Source organism: Prionailurus bengalensis, chromosome C1 (genome assembly GCF_016509475.1).
Source record: "Prionailurus bengalensis isolate Pbe53 chromosome C1, Fcat_Pben_1.1_paternal_pri, whole genome shotgun sequence".
Lineage (NCBI taxonomy): Eukaryota > Metazoa > Chordata > Mammalia > Carnivora > Felidae > Prionailurus > Prionailurus bengalensis.
Window position 1 is genome coordinate 72,856,145 of NC_057345.1, and position 17,655 is coordinate 72,873,799.

The 17,655-nt window shown below is 34.4% G+C and overlaps 1 protein-coding gene across 1 annotated transcript in view; it reads right to left on the reverse strand.

The window, feature by feature from the left end:
- The window catches only part of COL24A1 (collagen type XXIV alpha 1 chain), a 410,068-nt gene that overhangs the window by 315,418 nt on the left and 76,995 nt on the right, over nucleotides 1-17,655 (reverse strand). Inside the window, exons 9-13 of the mRNA XM_043575479.1 lie at nucleotides 16,929-16,973; nucleotides 9,442-9,495; nucleotides 8,155-8,199; nucleotides 3,775-3,828; nucleotides 592-636 (exon numbers count right to left, since the gene is read on the reverse strand). Of these exons, the coding sequence (XP_043431414.1) occupies nucleotides 592-636; nucleotides 3,775-3,828; nucleotides 8,155-8,199; nucleotides 9,442-9,495; nucleotides 16,929-16,973 (243 nt within the window). The remainder of the gene's footprint in view (nucleotides 1-591; nucleotides 637-3,774; nucleotides 3,829-8,154; nucleotides 8,200-9,441; nucleotides 9,496-16,928; nucleotides 16,974-17,655) is intronic.

The window sequence follows — 17,655 nt, forward strand, 5'->3', positions numbered from 1 at the left end:
GCAGTAAAACAACACAAGTGAAAAGGAGGTGGCTAGTTAGCTAAACTAACTCAGCCAGGATAACGTAAGGATGCTTCCCTGAATCACAGTCTTCTCCTTTGTTAAATGATGGGGATGTTGGATGATGTCAAAATTTTCTCCCATCTCTGAAATTATTATATCTGGCAAAATTCACTTTCCTTGATTTTTTAAAATCTGAAAATATAAGAAGCTGCAGGGAACTAGTTTCTAAACTAGTTCTTTCTTAAAACCTGTAAAATATGAGGGTTAATAGTGATATCATTAGTATTTTAAATTGTTCATGTATTTTCTGTGACATTTAGTTTCTTGTAATAGGGATAAAAGTCCCTTCCACTGATCTATTAAATGGTTAGAAAAGTGTTATATTTCATTATTTTTTAATCTAAATTTTCCTTCATAATCTCAGATATTATTTGATAAACTGTTAAGGTGACAAAAGTTAAATTCTATTGAATGAGATATATTGTGGATAACAAGAACAACTACATTCATATTTATATAGGTGAGAAATATGCATATAATTAGATTATATTGCTCTGAATGGAACCTCAAAAATAAAAATTGAATTACCTGTCTTCCCTTAAGACCCTTCTTTCCCCGGATCCCAGGAACACCCTAGAATATACAGATGTCAAAAGTAAACACTTGTTGAATAAATGAATGAGTAAGATATTACAGATCTTTTCTTTCTCAAACATCAATTAATGAAGTATCACAAAGAGAAAACTGAATTATTCTCTAAACTGGTATGACATTCAGAAAAGCTTCAATATATTAATTTAATTGAAGTGGCTCTTTTTCTTCTTCATAACAGAAGCCTGATTTTATTCTGGAATGCATCCTATCTGTACTTCCAAATGGGATCCTACCATTCCTCCGGTGATAGCTCTTTGTCCAGAGGTAGGCACACAACCGCATAAACAGGAAGGTCTTATTTTCCAAAACCTAAGGGACAATTAGCCTCCTTTCTCTCTCCCTACCTCTTCGACTGGACATAAATGAAAGCACATTTAGCCCCTGCACTGACAATTCTGCAACTGGGTGGGAAACCTGCCTTAGCATAAAGCCAACACTAGGTGAAGCAAAGTAGAGAGGATGATATCACTGTGCTAAAGATCATATTGTGCCTACATCCCACCTAACCTATAGATTTCTGGTTATGTAAGAAGTAGTAGGGCATAATACTTAAATGCTCAAGCACTGGAGCCAGAACATCTGTGTTCAAATCCTGGCTCTGCTCTTATTACCTGTGCCTTGCATATATACAACGGCCCAGTAAATCATTTGCTGTTATCGTTACCATCATTATTAAAAATTTCCTCATTTTTAAGCCAGTTTGAGTTGGGATTTTCTGTAACTTGCATTCTAAAATACCCTCACTTATATAATCACCTTGAGACTTAGACTTACCTATAAGCCTTAGAGACTAAGAAATCTGCCAAAAGCATGTAGCATGGGATTTATAGGTACATAGAGATAACTTAGAGGATATCATTGGTGGCAGTAATCCATCCACTTTCACTTCAACAGTGTTTGATAAAATTCATCTAATGTCTTCTCAAAAAGCACGGGTGAGCGATAGGACTCATTTCATTAAGACTTTATACATCTTTACATAATATAGTCAACCTTTTTTTTAAAGAGATAAGGTAATTATTTTTTACAACTTTAGTAGGGCCACTAAAGCTCAGCAGGAAACCTAAGGATAGTACAGACAAAATTATATAAACACTTTGTCATATATATATACATGCATACACACGTTACTGACTTTCAGGAAGGAATTCTTTCTATTTGTTTTTGGAAGGGATTAACATTATACTCTTTTTTTTTTTTTCTGCTCTTCTCTACACTTCTTCTCTACTCTCTTCTCTACACGTACACATTTTATAACACAATAACAATACCCAGTTAGCTATATCATTCATAGTTTAATGAAAATTTTGAAGTAGCCAAATAATATTAGGACATGGCACCCATGATAGCCATAATATCACAAAATGGTCTTACATTTATGACGAGACAGGTCTTAATATTTTCATATAGACTGGTCAAAACTAGTGAGTATGATTACAGGCAGTGTGCCTAATGATGGTCAGTGATAGGATCCTCAAATTTAAGAAAATAACATTTTGCAAGGACATATAATTTTCCTTTATTTATTATATAATTAACTAGAAATAAGTTCATGTCTAAAGGCCAAGAAAGGATTGTATCATGTGCAACAGAGTAATAAAAATGTAAACTGTATATACTCCTTTGGGTGAATGAGAAGCATTCAATTCTTTGCATGACAGATTGGAAACATGAACTCTAAGTCTGCTGTATCACATGACAATCAGGTAGCTTAGTTGTGGGATTACACTGAAGATATTTCTGCAAGTGAAAGAAATGACTTGCATATTCATCAAGGGAAAATCTTCACCTCATCTCACCAAAGAAGAATGAACATTTTGATTGCCACAACAGCACACTTAAATTCTGAATATTTCTTCTCTGTCAGGAAATTCACAAGTCATTACAAGAAAATGTAATATAATTCACTCAAACTGACTGTATGTTTGAAAAAGTCATCTAGCAAAGATTAATTTGGTTTACTTTCATTTGCAAAAACCAGTTTCCAGAAATGAAAACTATGGCCTAACCACCATGCCTACAAATAATAAAGTAAAATGCTAAATTCTGAATATGAACTATATTTTCAAACCTTATGATAATATACTAATATTATTCAATTCTATCTTTTTCAGTGAATACTGACAGTACAAATGAAGTAATGCAAAAGAAATCACTGAACAGTACTGAAAAGTAGACATGATGAAGTTGGAATACCAAAACTCTGTACTTAATTGTTCTAAGATAACAACCATTTTGCAAAGATTCTATCTTTATTCACAAGAGCCTATATTTATGAACAGCTATCTTCCATTATTAAATTAAACAAAAATATATCTTCTGAAGCTGAATTATTTACTATACATTGTATTGTAAAGTACAAGACCTGTCAAAGTTTGTACTTAAATACTAATGACTTACAGATACAATTTTCATAAGTAGATATTTTAATATTTCAATTTGCATTTTTAAAAAATTAAATTTAAAAAGCAAACCAGGGACGCCTAGGTGGCTCAGTTGGTTAAGTGTCGACTCTTGATTTTGGCTCAAGTGATGATCTCACAATCATGAGATCCAGTCCCATGATGGGCTCCACAGTGGGCATGGAGCCTGCTTAAGATTCTCTCTCCCTCTACCCCTCTCTCTCTCTTTTTTAATGTTTATTTATTTTTGAGAGAGACAGAGACAGAATGCTAGTGGGTTAGGGGCAGAGAAAGAGGGAGACGCAGAATCCGAAGCAGCCTCCAGGCTGTGAGCTGTCAGCACAGAGCCCGACATGGGGCTCAAACTCACAAGCTGTGAGATCATGACCTGAGCCGAAGTCGGATGTGCGACTGACTGAGCCACCCAGGCGCCCCTGCCTCTACCCCTCTCTTGCCCCCAACTTGTGCATGTTCTCTTACAAATAGATAGATAAAAACAAATAAATCTAACCATATATATTTGTATCACCTTATTTCCTTAAAACAAATTCGGTAAAATTCAAGAGAATCTAATTATATATCTGGTAGGTGGTTTTTCTTAAAAGGTGGTTTGCTTCACACAATGAGATTACCTATCTGGTAAGTGTTTATGACCTCTGTTGTCCTATCATAAGCATATCACTTTGGAAATAATATTTGAAGGAAATGGACTTACTCTTTCTCCTTCAGGTCCCAGTTGTCCTACTTCTCCAGGAGAGCCAATAAAACCCTTAAAGTAAGCAAATAATCTTTTCATTTGAATACTTACCCTGTAAGGAATTTCAAATAGAGATAATAAAATTATTCCATAATAGTGTGAAACTATTAGGCTTAACAGAATAAATAACTTCCCTTTGCCTTATCACCTTCCTTCCAGAAGTTACAGATCAATCTTTACATTAAAAAAAAAAAAAAAAGTAGGGAACATAACTTAAGACACAGCGGCCAATGAAAATCAAGACCAAATCCTTTCGTTGAATTTTATAGTGGGCAGAAAAATATATAATTAAAATTTAAGGCAGAATGGAAGTATCAAAAGATACTAAGTAGCATGAAGGAAGAAGAGATCCATTCCAATGTGGCAGAAGGTAAAGTCAAAAAAGTTTTCAAAAGATACTGACACCTGAGATAGGACTACAGCGTAGCTAAAATCCTGATAAGCACAGGATGGAGAAAGAACACTGCCAGCAGAACAATCGCAGAAAGCAGAATCAGAGAATTTCAGGGAGTGTCTGTAAATGGTAACAGATAGCATTATACTTGCGAGATGCTTTGGAGAAGAGCAAAAACCCACTGTACCTTAAAGAAGATTCCAATTGGTCAGACAACCAAGGGGTATTTATATATAACAATGCAAGGTACTTTATCCTAACATACTTTAGTTATAACCTAAAGGTAAATAAAGAGGTAAATAATCTCTTTACCAATTTAAAAGGTAAAGTGTATGGTAGTTTGGAGAGTACATTAAGGCGAAACTTAAATTTCAAGCTAAGAGTTTTAGACTTTATATTTTAGACAACTGGAAGCTACTGCCTTTAAAGGACTGTGATAGTGACCTTAGGTTAGGTTGTACTTGCAAAATATTAATCTGTTGGCAGGATATAGAATATGTCTGAGGCAAGAAACAGTGACTGTAGGAAAATCTATTAGAAGGCTCTTTCAATGGTCCAAATTTGAAGGCTTATGAGCTTGGATTATGATTCCAAAACATTATTTTCAGAATCACCAGCTACAGATAGCCTCAAGCTTAAAAAGACTTAACTTTTATTTTAATACATACAACTGAATTTTCTCTTATAAATAAAAAGAACAGACACCCTAACTGGTATACACATCACTGAACTAAGAAATCAACTGAAAACTCAAGAGAAAGTTAGACCTCTACTCGATATAGCCTGAATAAGGTGAAAAAACATTTTATAATTAAAGATTTTAATGAATAATTAAATAGGTATTTCATAAAGGTTTCCTGAGAATTATTATGCTGATTCTAACAGAATATAAAATGTCAGCAGCACCCACCAAAAAAGTCACACGGGGTTGTGATCATTCTCAAGACTCTGTCCCTAAACTACAGTTTAGTGTGTAATGAAATAAAGAACATTAAAACAATAATAATATATATGCTTTTCCGTTTTAGATTGAAGTTTTTATATCCAGTTAGAGGCAATTTTGTGTCACCAGTGTGCCACCAAAAGGTCAGGAGAGGCCCTACATACTTCTATTATTTGAGGCACCTTGCATATTATTATACAAAGAATTGCCAAAAGAGGATTACAAAGTGATGGTCTATTTTAAACATATGCACTTAATGTAAAAGTAGTTATAACACCACAAAATGAAATTAAATAATGCTGCCAGTCAAAAGATCATTTATCACATGATTTATAAAAATATTAATTTACAGTACATAGTATGTGGTATAGTGCAATAACAAGATACAAACCAAATAAAAAACCTCTTATAATCCTGTCAGCATGTTTTTGTGATTTTTGTCCTTTTAACCAAATGTGGATTTGAAGTTAATGTTAAAAGTCTACATTTGAGAACCTCTGTGAATAGGAAGCCTAAAGAAATGGACTTCTTGATTCCTCCTGTATTCACAAAGGAAAATTAAGGAACCAAATCAATTAAATCAATCAGAAAAGAAATTATATTTGTTATTTTGAAAAATGTTTTTTTTAATGTTTATTCTTTTTTTTTTTATAGAGACAGAGCGTGAGTGGGGGAGGAGCAGAGAGAGAGGGAGACACAGTATCTGAAGAAGGCTCCTGGCTCTGAACTGACAGCACAGAGCCCGACGCGGGGCTCGAACTCACAGACCATGAGATCATGACCTGAGCTTGTCGGACACTTAACTGACTGAGTCACCCAGCTGCCCCTAAAAAAATGTTTTTATGAAGCTGCTGTCAAAACCTAAAAATACAACTTAAAAAGGGTTACAACCCAGACTATAGTTTCCATACAGATGAAAAAAAGCAACAAAAGGATGTCTAACATAGTGCAAAAGGATGTATAACATATAGTGACATAAAGAAGAACTTCGAAATAGAGGAATCATTGAAGCAAGATGAGAAAACATAGTAAGAGAAAACTGCACGGTGCCAAATAACGTGTCTTGGTGGTACTAGCTAGTGCACAGAAGAGACTCTCAAATTCCAATAAAATGAAAGAGTCTGCAAAGAAAATGCATGCTATATGCTAGGCACTGTGGTTTAAGAATGTTAAGCTCAACAATAGCCAAATTATGGAAAGAGCCTAAATGTCCATCAACTGATGAATGGATAAAGAAATTGCGGTTTATGTACACAATGGGATACTACGTGGCAATGAGAAAGAATGAAATATGGCCCTTTGTAGCAACGTGGATGGAACTGGAGAGTGTGATGCTAAGTGAAATAAGCCATACAGGGAAAGACAGATACCATATGTTTTCACTCTTACATGGATCTTGAGAAACTTAACAGAAGTCCAAGAGGGAGGGGAAGAAAAAAAAAGAGGTTAGAGAGGGAGGGAGCCAAAACATAAGAGACTCTTAAAAACTGAGAACAAACTGAGGGTTGATTGGGGGTGGGAGGGAGGGGAGGGTGGGTGATGGGTATTGAGGAGGGCACCTTTTGGGATGAGCACTGGGTGTTGTATGGAAACCAATTTGTCAAAAAATTTCATATTAAAAAAAAAAAAAGAATGTTAAGCTCAAGGGGACACCTGAGTGGCTCAGTCGGTTAAGCATCAGACTCTTGAATTCAGTTCCGGTCATGGTCTCACAGTTTGTGAGACTGAGCCCCACGTTGGGTTGACAGCACAGAGTCTGCTTAGAATGCTCTCTCTCTCTGCCCATCCTCTGCTCGTGCTCTCTCGTTCTCTCTCAAAATAAATAAATAAACAAACAAACAAACAAAAAAAGAATGTTAAGGTCAGGTGGTTATCATAACTACCTTAATTGCAAGTTTTCTTATCATTATCTAATAGGATTTTTACATGAAGGAAAAAAACCAAAAACGCAGGTCCTTCTAACTCCAAAGTCCATGTTCTTGACCACTAAAATATCTTCTTCCCGGATCCAAGTCAATATGTGCTTTTGGTACAGTTTCTAATTAAAAAAACATATGACTTGTCCCCGCTATATTTTCACTTAATGCAAGAGTAGAAACAGTATGAAATAGAGGTAAGAGTACAGAATAAAGGTGAAAAGACTTTGGGTCTACTTCTAGCTAGCTATGACTTTGCCAAGTCATGTAAATTCCTTAGCTTACTCTTTTCTCACCTGTAAAATTCCTTCACAGGATTGACAGCAAAATAAGAGAAGAAAATACATATGAAAGTATTTGAAAATATTTAGGAATTAAAGACATCATTATAGCACATACTGTGTAAAATACATTATGCTTTATTTCAAAAAGGCATTTTAGATAATATAAGGCATGCAGGTAGATTCTGGAAAATAACTTGCCATTAAAAACAGAAAATTTTGAAAAACAAAAATTTTAGTTTACTTTTTAATTTTTCTTAGACTATCTTTGATTTTAATGTGTAGGACACTACATAAGATATCACGGTAATTATTTTTACTCCCTTAATGATTTAAAGTGACTAACAAAACTCCTTAACAGTTTAGAAGTACAGTGGTATATTCTCGATATGATAAGCTTATTTTCTTCTTTTCAGATATATATATATTTTTACTCCAGATAGTTTTTGCATCATATTATCTCAGCCTTGAAATTAATATGAATTTTGTTTCCTCTTCATATTTTTTATCATGATTTCTTAGGTCTATAGACTTCATATATAAATTATACTATAGAGTATATTCTAACACACCAGACATGCTAGGAGCCAGAAAGTATAGAAAAGAATGATGTAAAACTACTATAAGAGTGCTTTCTGTTGCCATTAACAGTGAATGTATCTATTAAACAAATGAACTTCTTTTTAGGCTAAACTGGCATTATATTCAAAGCTCCTATACAAGTGTGAAACTGATAACTATTTTATATATTTCATCCTACTTGTATGCAAGCACGCTTACAAAATGATGAAAATGCTTACTTACTCGTATACCTTTAGGACCTGGATTACCTTCTGGTCCAGCTACACCCTAGTGTGAACAAAAGACATCATCATCATACTACAGTATTTTGAAAGCATTGTTGATAAATAAAATGAAATGGGTACATAAAGAGGTATCATTTTTCACAAGTATAAAATTCAGAACTAGGTATACTTAATGAAGACTATGTTCAAGAAGTTTTAGCATTTCAGAACCAAAAGAGGTTCTAATATATATATATATATATATATATTTAGAGGCACTATATATGTGTATATATATATATATATATATATATATATATATATATATATGTTTTTAGACAGCCAAACAAGGTAGATTAACACACATTACAAGATATAAAAAATAAATTTTAATTAAATTATTTCTCATTGGAAAATTGTCTTCTTTTAAAACACTTCTAGTTAAAATATCTAAAATATATTCCCATAATTAAAAAAAATACATTTTAACTTCAGATCAATGTTCATATGCTTGAGCATTTATATTTTATGTTTCAGATAACATAAATCATCACTTGGTGGTAAGACTGTAATATACAATACCTTCCATGTATTTTTAAAGGCCCAAAATGTGGAATTTTGTTAACTATAGATTACTTTTTGGCATTTCCATTTCCCTTATTCTTGAGAATAAAAAAGATATTATAACTATAGTTTTTTAGTATGGTAAATGAATAATCAATTTCAAGAGTAAGCCTTCATGAAAACCTATGAAAGAAAATTTATTCTGTTAGTAGTCTACAAGAAATAAAGTTATAAATTAGAGGGAAATAAATATGAAATAATTAGAATGAATTTTCAAAACCATATACAAAGACTTGAATTCATTTCAGATAAAACTGTTTGGTAGTGGCATATATAGCACTATCAAACTCTCAAGTTTTTATAACTCTGCTATTAAAAAATAATACTTGTTATCCAATCTTAACTCTTACCATTACTTCATTTTAGTCAGTGGCAGTATTGTAAAATCAGCCACAGGATTGTTTTAAAATCTTATTAGACCCTTGGGCATTTTAATTTTGAAGGTTCCACTGTATCACATCATACATGTTTAAAAACTCTACTCCAATTTTACACATAACTTTCTACAGTAAAATTCTGGAGGATTTTTATAATTTTGATTTTGAATTATTTTGCCATGAGTAATTCATTATTTAATAAAAGTAAACCAATTATTATTTGAACACTAACTCTGAAAATCAGAAAGTGCAATGCATTAATACAAAGGAACATAAAAGGAAAAGTATAAATATAGTTACCTCACCTGCCTGCCAGGGTAACCACGTGAACCAATATTACCAGTGAATCCTGGAATTCCCTGAAATAAAAAACAAAATAAATAAAACAATACAACAAAACCAAAAGAAGCCCAAGGAAACAAATTTGGCACAATTATAATATTCAAGTTCAGAAAGAATTTTTTTTGCCACAGAAGGACCAAGGATCCTACACATTGTTTATCTGACTGAAATCACCTACTTGAAATTAAAATGAGCCAAAATGACTAAATAAATGTAAATAAAACTGTTAGATTAGGACTCTAAATGAGACATTGATTATTGATATATCAAGGATGGAAAATTCCAGCACTACATAAATAAGACACTTATTCTAGAAAGAGTTGGTAAATTAATTTCTTTCTTTTATTTTTTTAATAAATGTTTATTTATTTGAGAGAGCACAAGCAAGGGAGGGCAAAGAGAGGGGGACAGAGAACTGAAGCAGGCTCTGCACTGACAACAGCGAGCCTGATGTGGCGCTTGAATTCATGAACCGTGAGAACATGACCTGACCCAAAGCAGATGCTCAACCAACTGAACCACCCAGATGCCCCAAGAGTTGGTACACTTCTTAATAACCAGTGTCTTTTTATATTGTCTCGTGTCTCAATCATTTTCTTACTTCAACATCTTGCATGTTAAGCATGATGTCCTTAATGTCTGAGCATGAGCCCCAGAAGACTAAAAGGGGCAGTGAACTTCAGAACCAACCTCTTCTTACTTCCTAAAATAAACTTTTTTTTTTATAGCAAGTCTGATTAAGAAATGGATATTGAGGGGCGCCTGGGTGGCTCAGTCGGTTGAGCGTCCAACTTCAGCTCAGGTCATGATCTCACAGTTCGTGAGTTCGAGCCCCGCGTCGGTCTCTGGGCTGACGGCTCAGAGCCTGGAGCCTGCTTCCGATCCTGTGTCTCCCTCTCTCTCTGCCCCTCCCCCATTCATGCTCTGTCTCTCTCTGTCTCAAAAATAAATAAACATTAAAAAAAAATAAAAAAAAAAGAAACGGATATTGAGTGGTAATTACCTCAATCATGATATATCTCTAAAAATTCAAACAGTAACACTGGAATTGTAAATTCATTTAAATTTTTCTTTTTTGTTTTAGAGAGAGAGAGACAGCATGTGCAAGCAGGGGAAATGGGCAGAGAGAGAGAGATAGAAAGAGAATCTTAAGCAGGCTCCATGCTCAGTGCAGAGCCAACACAGGGCTCAATCTCATGAACCTGAGATCATGATCTAAGCTGAAACCAAGAGTCGGACGCTCAACTGATTGAGTCACCCAGGCACCCAAGTAAACTCATTTTTTATTTATTTTTTAAAAAATTATGTATTTGAATTCAAGATAGTTAAAATACTGTGTGGTATTGGTTTCAGGAGTGTAACCCAGTGATTCATCATTTACATATAACACCCAGTGCTCATCCCAACAAATGCCCTCCTTAATGCCCAACACCCATTATGGTTTGCCTCCCTCCCAGATTTTATCTTATTCTTCCTTCCTTTATCCTATATTCATTTGTTTTGTTTCTTAAATTCCACATGAGTTAAATCATATGACGTTTGTCTTCGTCTGACTGACTTATTTCACTTGCTTAGCATAACACACTCCAGTTCCATCTATGTTGTTGCAAATGGCAAGATTTCACTCTTTTTGACCACTGAGTAATATTTTATTGAGTGTGTGTGTGTGTGTATATATATATATATATATATATATATATATATATATATACATACATGAATCTGGATGCAAAAACTCTCAACAAGATACTAGACAATCAAATTCAACAGTATATGAAAAGAATTATTCGCCATGATCAAGTGAGATTTATTCCTGGGCTGGAGGGCTAGTTTAATATTTACAAATCAATCAGTGTGATATACCTCATTAATAAAAGAAAGGATAAGAACCATATAATCCTTTCAATAGATGCAGAAAAAGCACTTGACAAAATACAGCATTCTTTCTTGATAAAAACCCTAAAGAAAGTAGGGGTAGAAGGAACATACCTCAACATCATAAAAGGCATATATGAAAGGCCCACAGCTAATATCATCCTCAATGGGAAAAAACTGAGACTTTCCCCCTAAGGTCAGGAACACGACAGGGATGTCCACTCTCACCACTGTTGTTCAACATAGTACTGGAAGTCCTAGCCTCAGCAATCAGACAACAAAAAGATATAAAACTTTTACTCTTTGCAGATGACATGATACTCTATGTGGAAAACCTGAAACACTCCACCAAAAAAACGCTAGAACTGATATGTGAATTTAGCAAAGTTGCAGGATATAAAATCAACGTACAGAAATCGGTTGCATTTCTATACACCAATACCGAAGCAACAGAAAAATAAATCAAGGATTTGATCCCATTTACAATTGCACCAAAAATTGGAAGATACCTAGGAATAAACCAAACCAGAGGTAAAAGATCTGTATGCTGAAAATTATAGAAAGCTTATGAAAGAAATTGAAGACGACGCAAAGAAATGGAAAAACATTCTATTCTCATGGATTGAAAGAACAAATATTACTAAAATGTCTATAGTACCAAAAGTAACCTACACATTCAATGTGATCCCTATCCAAATAACACCAGCAATCCCTAACAAAATAACACCATAATACTACCCAAAGCAATCTACACATTTAATGCAATCCCTATCCAAATAACACAAACAAACAAACCTAGTAAATTCATTTTAAATTGACAACTTTGTATTTTTTATTTTCAAACAAGGTTTGCTGAAGGCAGGCTGATATATAGAGAATCAAAGGCATAAGAAAGGAAGCTTCTACAGGCCTAGACCATCAAGAGAGAAGAAATATCTCCATTTGTTTTTACTTTCATTGATACATTATTCATTCATTCATTCATTAGTTTATTCAGAGTCTAGATCTGTTAAATAATTCTTGAGCCAAGGAAATGCCAGAAGCACACATGTTGAACTGCCTTTACCTAACCACAAATGGTGATAGCAAAGGTAAATTTCATGGATTACTTATTTATTATGTAAAATTCATTTCCTTCTTATTGTTTGTAAAACAGATAAAAGACACTAGCCCTTTGTCCCTCTGCTCTGAAGCACACAAAAGAGTATTACCTCCAGTTTAAGTAGAAAAATACTATAAAACGCCCCCAAATTTGGAAAATCTATAGAAAGAGAAGACCAAGGAAAAGACAAATGGAGGATCATAGGTAAAGTTTTTGCCCTCCCATTCTATTAGATATGAAGGCTTCTTATATGTCTTTATCTCCCCTTTCCTCAGAATTTCTCTCAATTTTGTTCTCATTTTTCTCCCTCCTTCCCCTTCCTCCAACAATTACCATTTATTGAGCACTCTTTATGTGTCAATCACTATGCCAAGCACTTTACATATATCCTACATCTGTGAGATAGATGCTATTTTCTCCATCCTCCATTTGGCATAAGATACAGAGAAGTTATGAAAATTGCCCAAGATGCCACAGTGAGTAAGCAGCAGAGCCTGGATATGAACTGAGACAATCTGACAAAAGTTGTGTCATGCACACACACATACATACACACATCATACATACACATATATATGTACATGTACATATAGACATTCATCCATATATATATGTATATATATACATATATATATACACACACATGACAATGGACAATTTAACAGAAAGTGAGTGAACAAGTGGATTTCTGAGAATTGCAGAATAAAATTCTTTTTTTTTTTTTTTTTTAGTGTTTGTTTATTTTTGAGACAGACAAAGACAGAATGCAAGTGGGTTGGGGTAGAGAGAGAGGGAGACACAGAATCCGAAGCAGGCTCCAGGCTCTGAGCTGTCAGCACAGAGCCTGATGCAGGGCTCGAACTCACCAGCCATGAGATCATGACCTGAGCTGAAGTTAGACGCTCAACCGACTGAGCCGCCCAGGTGCCTCTTTTTTTTTGTTTGTTTTTTTTGAATCCTTATTTATTTTTGAGAGAGAGAGAGAGAGAGAGAGAGAGAGAGAGAGAGAGAGAGGCAGCAGAGCATGAATGGGGGAGAAGCAGAGAGAGAGGAGACACAGACTCTAAAGCAGGCTCCAGGCTCTAAGCTATCAGCACAGAGCCTGATGCGGGGCTCGAACTCACCAACTGTGAGATCATGACCTGAGCTGAAGTCTGACACTTAACCGGATAGGCCACACAGGTGCCCCTGCAGAATAAAATTCTTATCTACATTTGGAGAGATTTAGCCTATGAATTTCCAAAACCATATTTACATACTAAATATTACCTTACTACAATTTATATAATATTATATTCCCATAATAACATTCATTTAGCACCTATCTTATGCCAGGCACAATTTCAAGTATTTTATATGTAATATCTTATTTAATCTGCCTAGACCTTAGAAAGTAGGTATCATTATTTATTTTACAGATTAAAAAATGAAACATAGAGCATTTGTCACCAGTGGAAAGTCACTCAGACAATAAGTGGGAAGCCAAGATTTGAGTCAGCAAGTCTAATTCCAGAGACCACCATCCCAGGCTGCTTTCCTGGTATAGTGCTAAAGTGCACATAACTTCCAATATTACTCTAAGGAAATTCTAATTAAATTAGGAAATTAAATCTCTAATTGCGAGATTTGCTCCAGTCTATTTACAACAGCTTCCTTTATCCCTCATCCAATTCTAAAATACACAGGTCTATATCCAGACATTCACAAAACCTTCTATTTGGTTATGCCAATAGAAAGAAGTGAAACAAATTTAAAAGACTGTTTTTATTCTGTAGGTCACTGGCTAAGACCAACCATCATCCCTTTCATTCCTCTCCTAGCCAAATTAGGTAAATTGAGCTCTCTATTAAAAAGCAATCTGTTTTAAGACATAAAGGAAATCTGACTTTGAATGGATTTTCATAGCGGGTATTAAGGCAACATGTAGAGATTTAAGACATTCCAGCTGCAAAGAGAAATACACAAAAGAATTCTGCTGGATGCCTAAATTCTGCTATCCTGGAATAGCAGTAAACAAAGTAAACAAGTAAGCCTTCAGCATAATCCTACATGGCATAAACATGTCTAAGCCAACCACATCCTAAAATCACTGTGACAACCACAGAAGCTTAAAAGAAATTCAAAACAAACACTACAACTCAATTCACTATGCACTTAAAAGTGTTAAAAACAAAATGTGGCCCACTTAAATCTATAGATTGAATGGAGCAGTTTAGACACAAAGTTGTATCTTTAGACTCTGCAGAAATAAGGAATAGGAAACCTGCCCCAATCCCACTTCTAACTTCAAGCATTAAAAGCAAACACTCTGAGACTATCAGACTTCATCGAGAATCCCAGCACTGCTATCAAGTAGAATTAGTAAAGTAGAATAATAATTTCGGGATCACAGGATTATTGTGTAAAGAAGACAGAACAATGTGTAGAAATATATTTAAAAGTGGGTAAACTGCAATAATTCTTAGTGTTGGTATTAAATTAGCTAACATGTGGAAATATTCAATAAATAATTATAGTACTAGAAGTTGTAGTTAATAGTAGGTACAGTTTGGTAGCTAATAAAGATTCAATAAATGGCAGTTCCTATTACTAGAGCTTGCACAGATGATACAATTATTTTCCAAATGTTTGTCTACCGATTTGTAGATATTTATAAATTTTCCAGAAGTAAACATCTCCTACCAAATTAGTTATGATCCTCTTAGTTTCTGCAGTGTTTTCACAGTTAAAATGCAAAAGGGTTTTAATTGTATTTCACAGTTAACACCAATTTTGCCCTTTTTTCTGGAAATAAATAGAATGAAAAGCAATAACTGATTCCAAAATACATTTGCCAACCTTTAAAATTGATTTTAGATGCTTCTAAAACACATACTTCCCTCAGAATAATAACAAATATACTAAGAACTAGGTTATAGAGCTATGAGGTAATATAGGTTATATAGCTGTGAGAACACCCGTAAGTACTGACGGGTCAATTTTTCACTTACTTGTGAAATAATTAGGTTTTCTTCATTAGAATTCATACATTTGTGCCAAAGCACAAAGTTTTCTAGAGATTTTTTTTTTCTCCCTGGGGACTAATCCCTCCTGCCTTTCTGACTTTTTCCCCATAAATGTTTTCCAGCCCTTGTTTGATTCAAGAAACTGAGATTACACCTATTACAGGTACATGCATCACTTGTTACATTTAGTAATTAGTAATTTTGAAAAATTGTGCCTCAGGGACTGAACAGAGTGTACTGTAAGGGACACTCTCTGCTGAATCTCCAGTAATGGTGTCCCTCACCTTAGTTAGTTTCTAATTAGTTAGTTTTCATTGCTTTATTCATACTGACCTAGTACACATTGTGTTGAAAACAAAAGAAATGGCTTTATTTTTCTCCCTATGATATATATTGTTTTCTGGTGGGGAAGACAAAGAATTATATGATAAAAATTACAAGGTTTCCAAACTATTTTGGCTTTTAAATATGTGTGTAATGGACAATAGCATATGTGCTATTCTAATTTGGATTTTTATTAAAATTTATTTACATTCCCTCATGCAAGGGTCAGGAAACTAACAGCTATGGACAGGCTTTTGCAAATAGGCAAGCCCCTGAAATTGTATAAAAAAATCAAATGTGTGAAAGAAAATATAAAAACAAAAAAATACAAAGTAATCAGTTGTGTGTATACACATGCGCAGGTACATGCATATGCATGAATATGTGTGTTTTCTGGGGAAAGAGCTCATAGCACTTATGACAGTCTCAGAGGGGCTTTTGAACCTCAAAAGTTTAAGAACTAGTTGCTCAGTTGGCTAAGTATCCAACTTCAGCTCAGGTCATGACCTCATGGTTCATGGGTTCACTGTGCAGAGCCTGCTTGGGATTCTCTCTCTCTCCCTCTCTCTCTGCCCCTTCTCCACTTGTGCTTTCTCTCTCTCAAAATAAACAAACTTAAAAAATTTTTATTTATTTATTTATTTAAAAAATGTTTGTATTAGTTTTCTTTATTTTTGAGAGGCAGAGAGAGAGAGAGAGAGAGAGAGAGAGAGGAGAGACAGAGCACGAGTGGGGGAGGGGTAGGGAGAGAGGGAGACAGAATCCGAAGCAGGCTCCAGGCTCTGAGCTGTCAGCACAGAGCCGGATGCGGGGCCCCAACTCATGGACCATGAGATCATGACCTGAGCTGAAGTCAGATGCTCAACCCACTGAGCCACCCAGGTGCCCCTTAAAGAAATTTTTTTTTAAAGTTTAAGAACTGCTGTCCTGGAATATGTTAAGCAGATAGTTAAAGTCAATCAGGGATTTGGGAAAAACAAAAACAAAACTATAATGTGATTAATTGAAAAAGTTTGTCCTGCACTAAAAATTAAAAATAATTGAGAAGAAAATCTTAAATAAGTGGGGAAAAAGAATCTCTCAAGGAGTCCCTAACGTGTGTCCTTTTTTACTGTAGAAGATATAAGTTTTACGAAGTACTTACTGGTTCACCTCGGAGACCTGGGAGCCCCGGATGGCCTTTGAGACCCTGCAATGGTAAAGGTGAAGACATGATATGAACAGTAAATTCATACAAGTAAAAAAACTAAACAAAGGTGCCAAGTTGGTTCCCTCCCAATTTTTGGTTTTCTCATAAATGAATGTTAATTCTTACTAATCTTCAATTTGAGCGTTATTTGAATTCTTTGTTACTATCAACTGAAATGGTAGCATAGTATTGAAAAAAGAATACAGAACAGCATCTTTTATATAAAGCTGGTATCCAGCAATGGATCTGCTAAATCTTACTGATGCTTTTTAACAGTTGGTTTTAGTTTATTAATGCTGAAGCAAAATGCTCTCAGACAAAATCTATTTGTAATTATTGAAAAACTGGGCCATATCAAGGCAGTTTCTCTAATCCAAATCATTGTAATCACACTCCATGAATGAGCTAAGACAAATCAAAGAGGCCACTCACAGGTCCTATGACAAAAGGGGCTTTATTGAGCTACAAAAATCAGTAACAAAAAAATTTTCCATATACTATAACCAAAATCAAGTATTTAATCTCCATTATTAATACCCAAAGATATAAAATAGATAATATCCTTTTTCTTCTAGAAAGAGCTGTGAGCAAAATAAGGCTAAAAGAAGGGACAGGAAGAAAGAAACATTCTCATCGATATGCACAAACCTTAATTATAGATCACCAAGATAGATCAACCAAA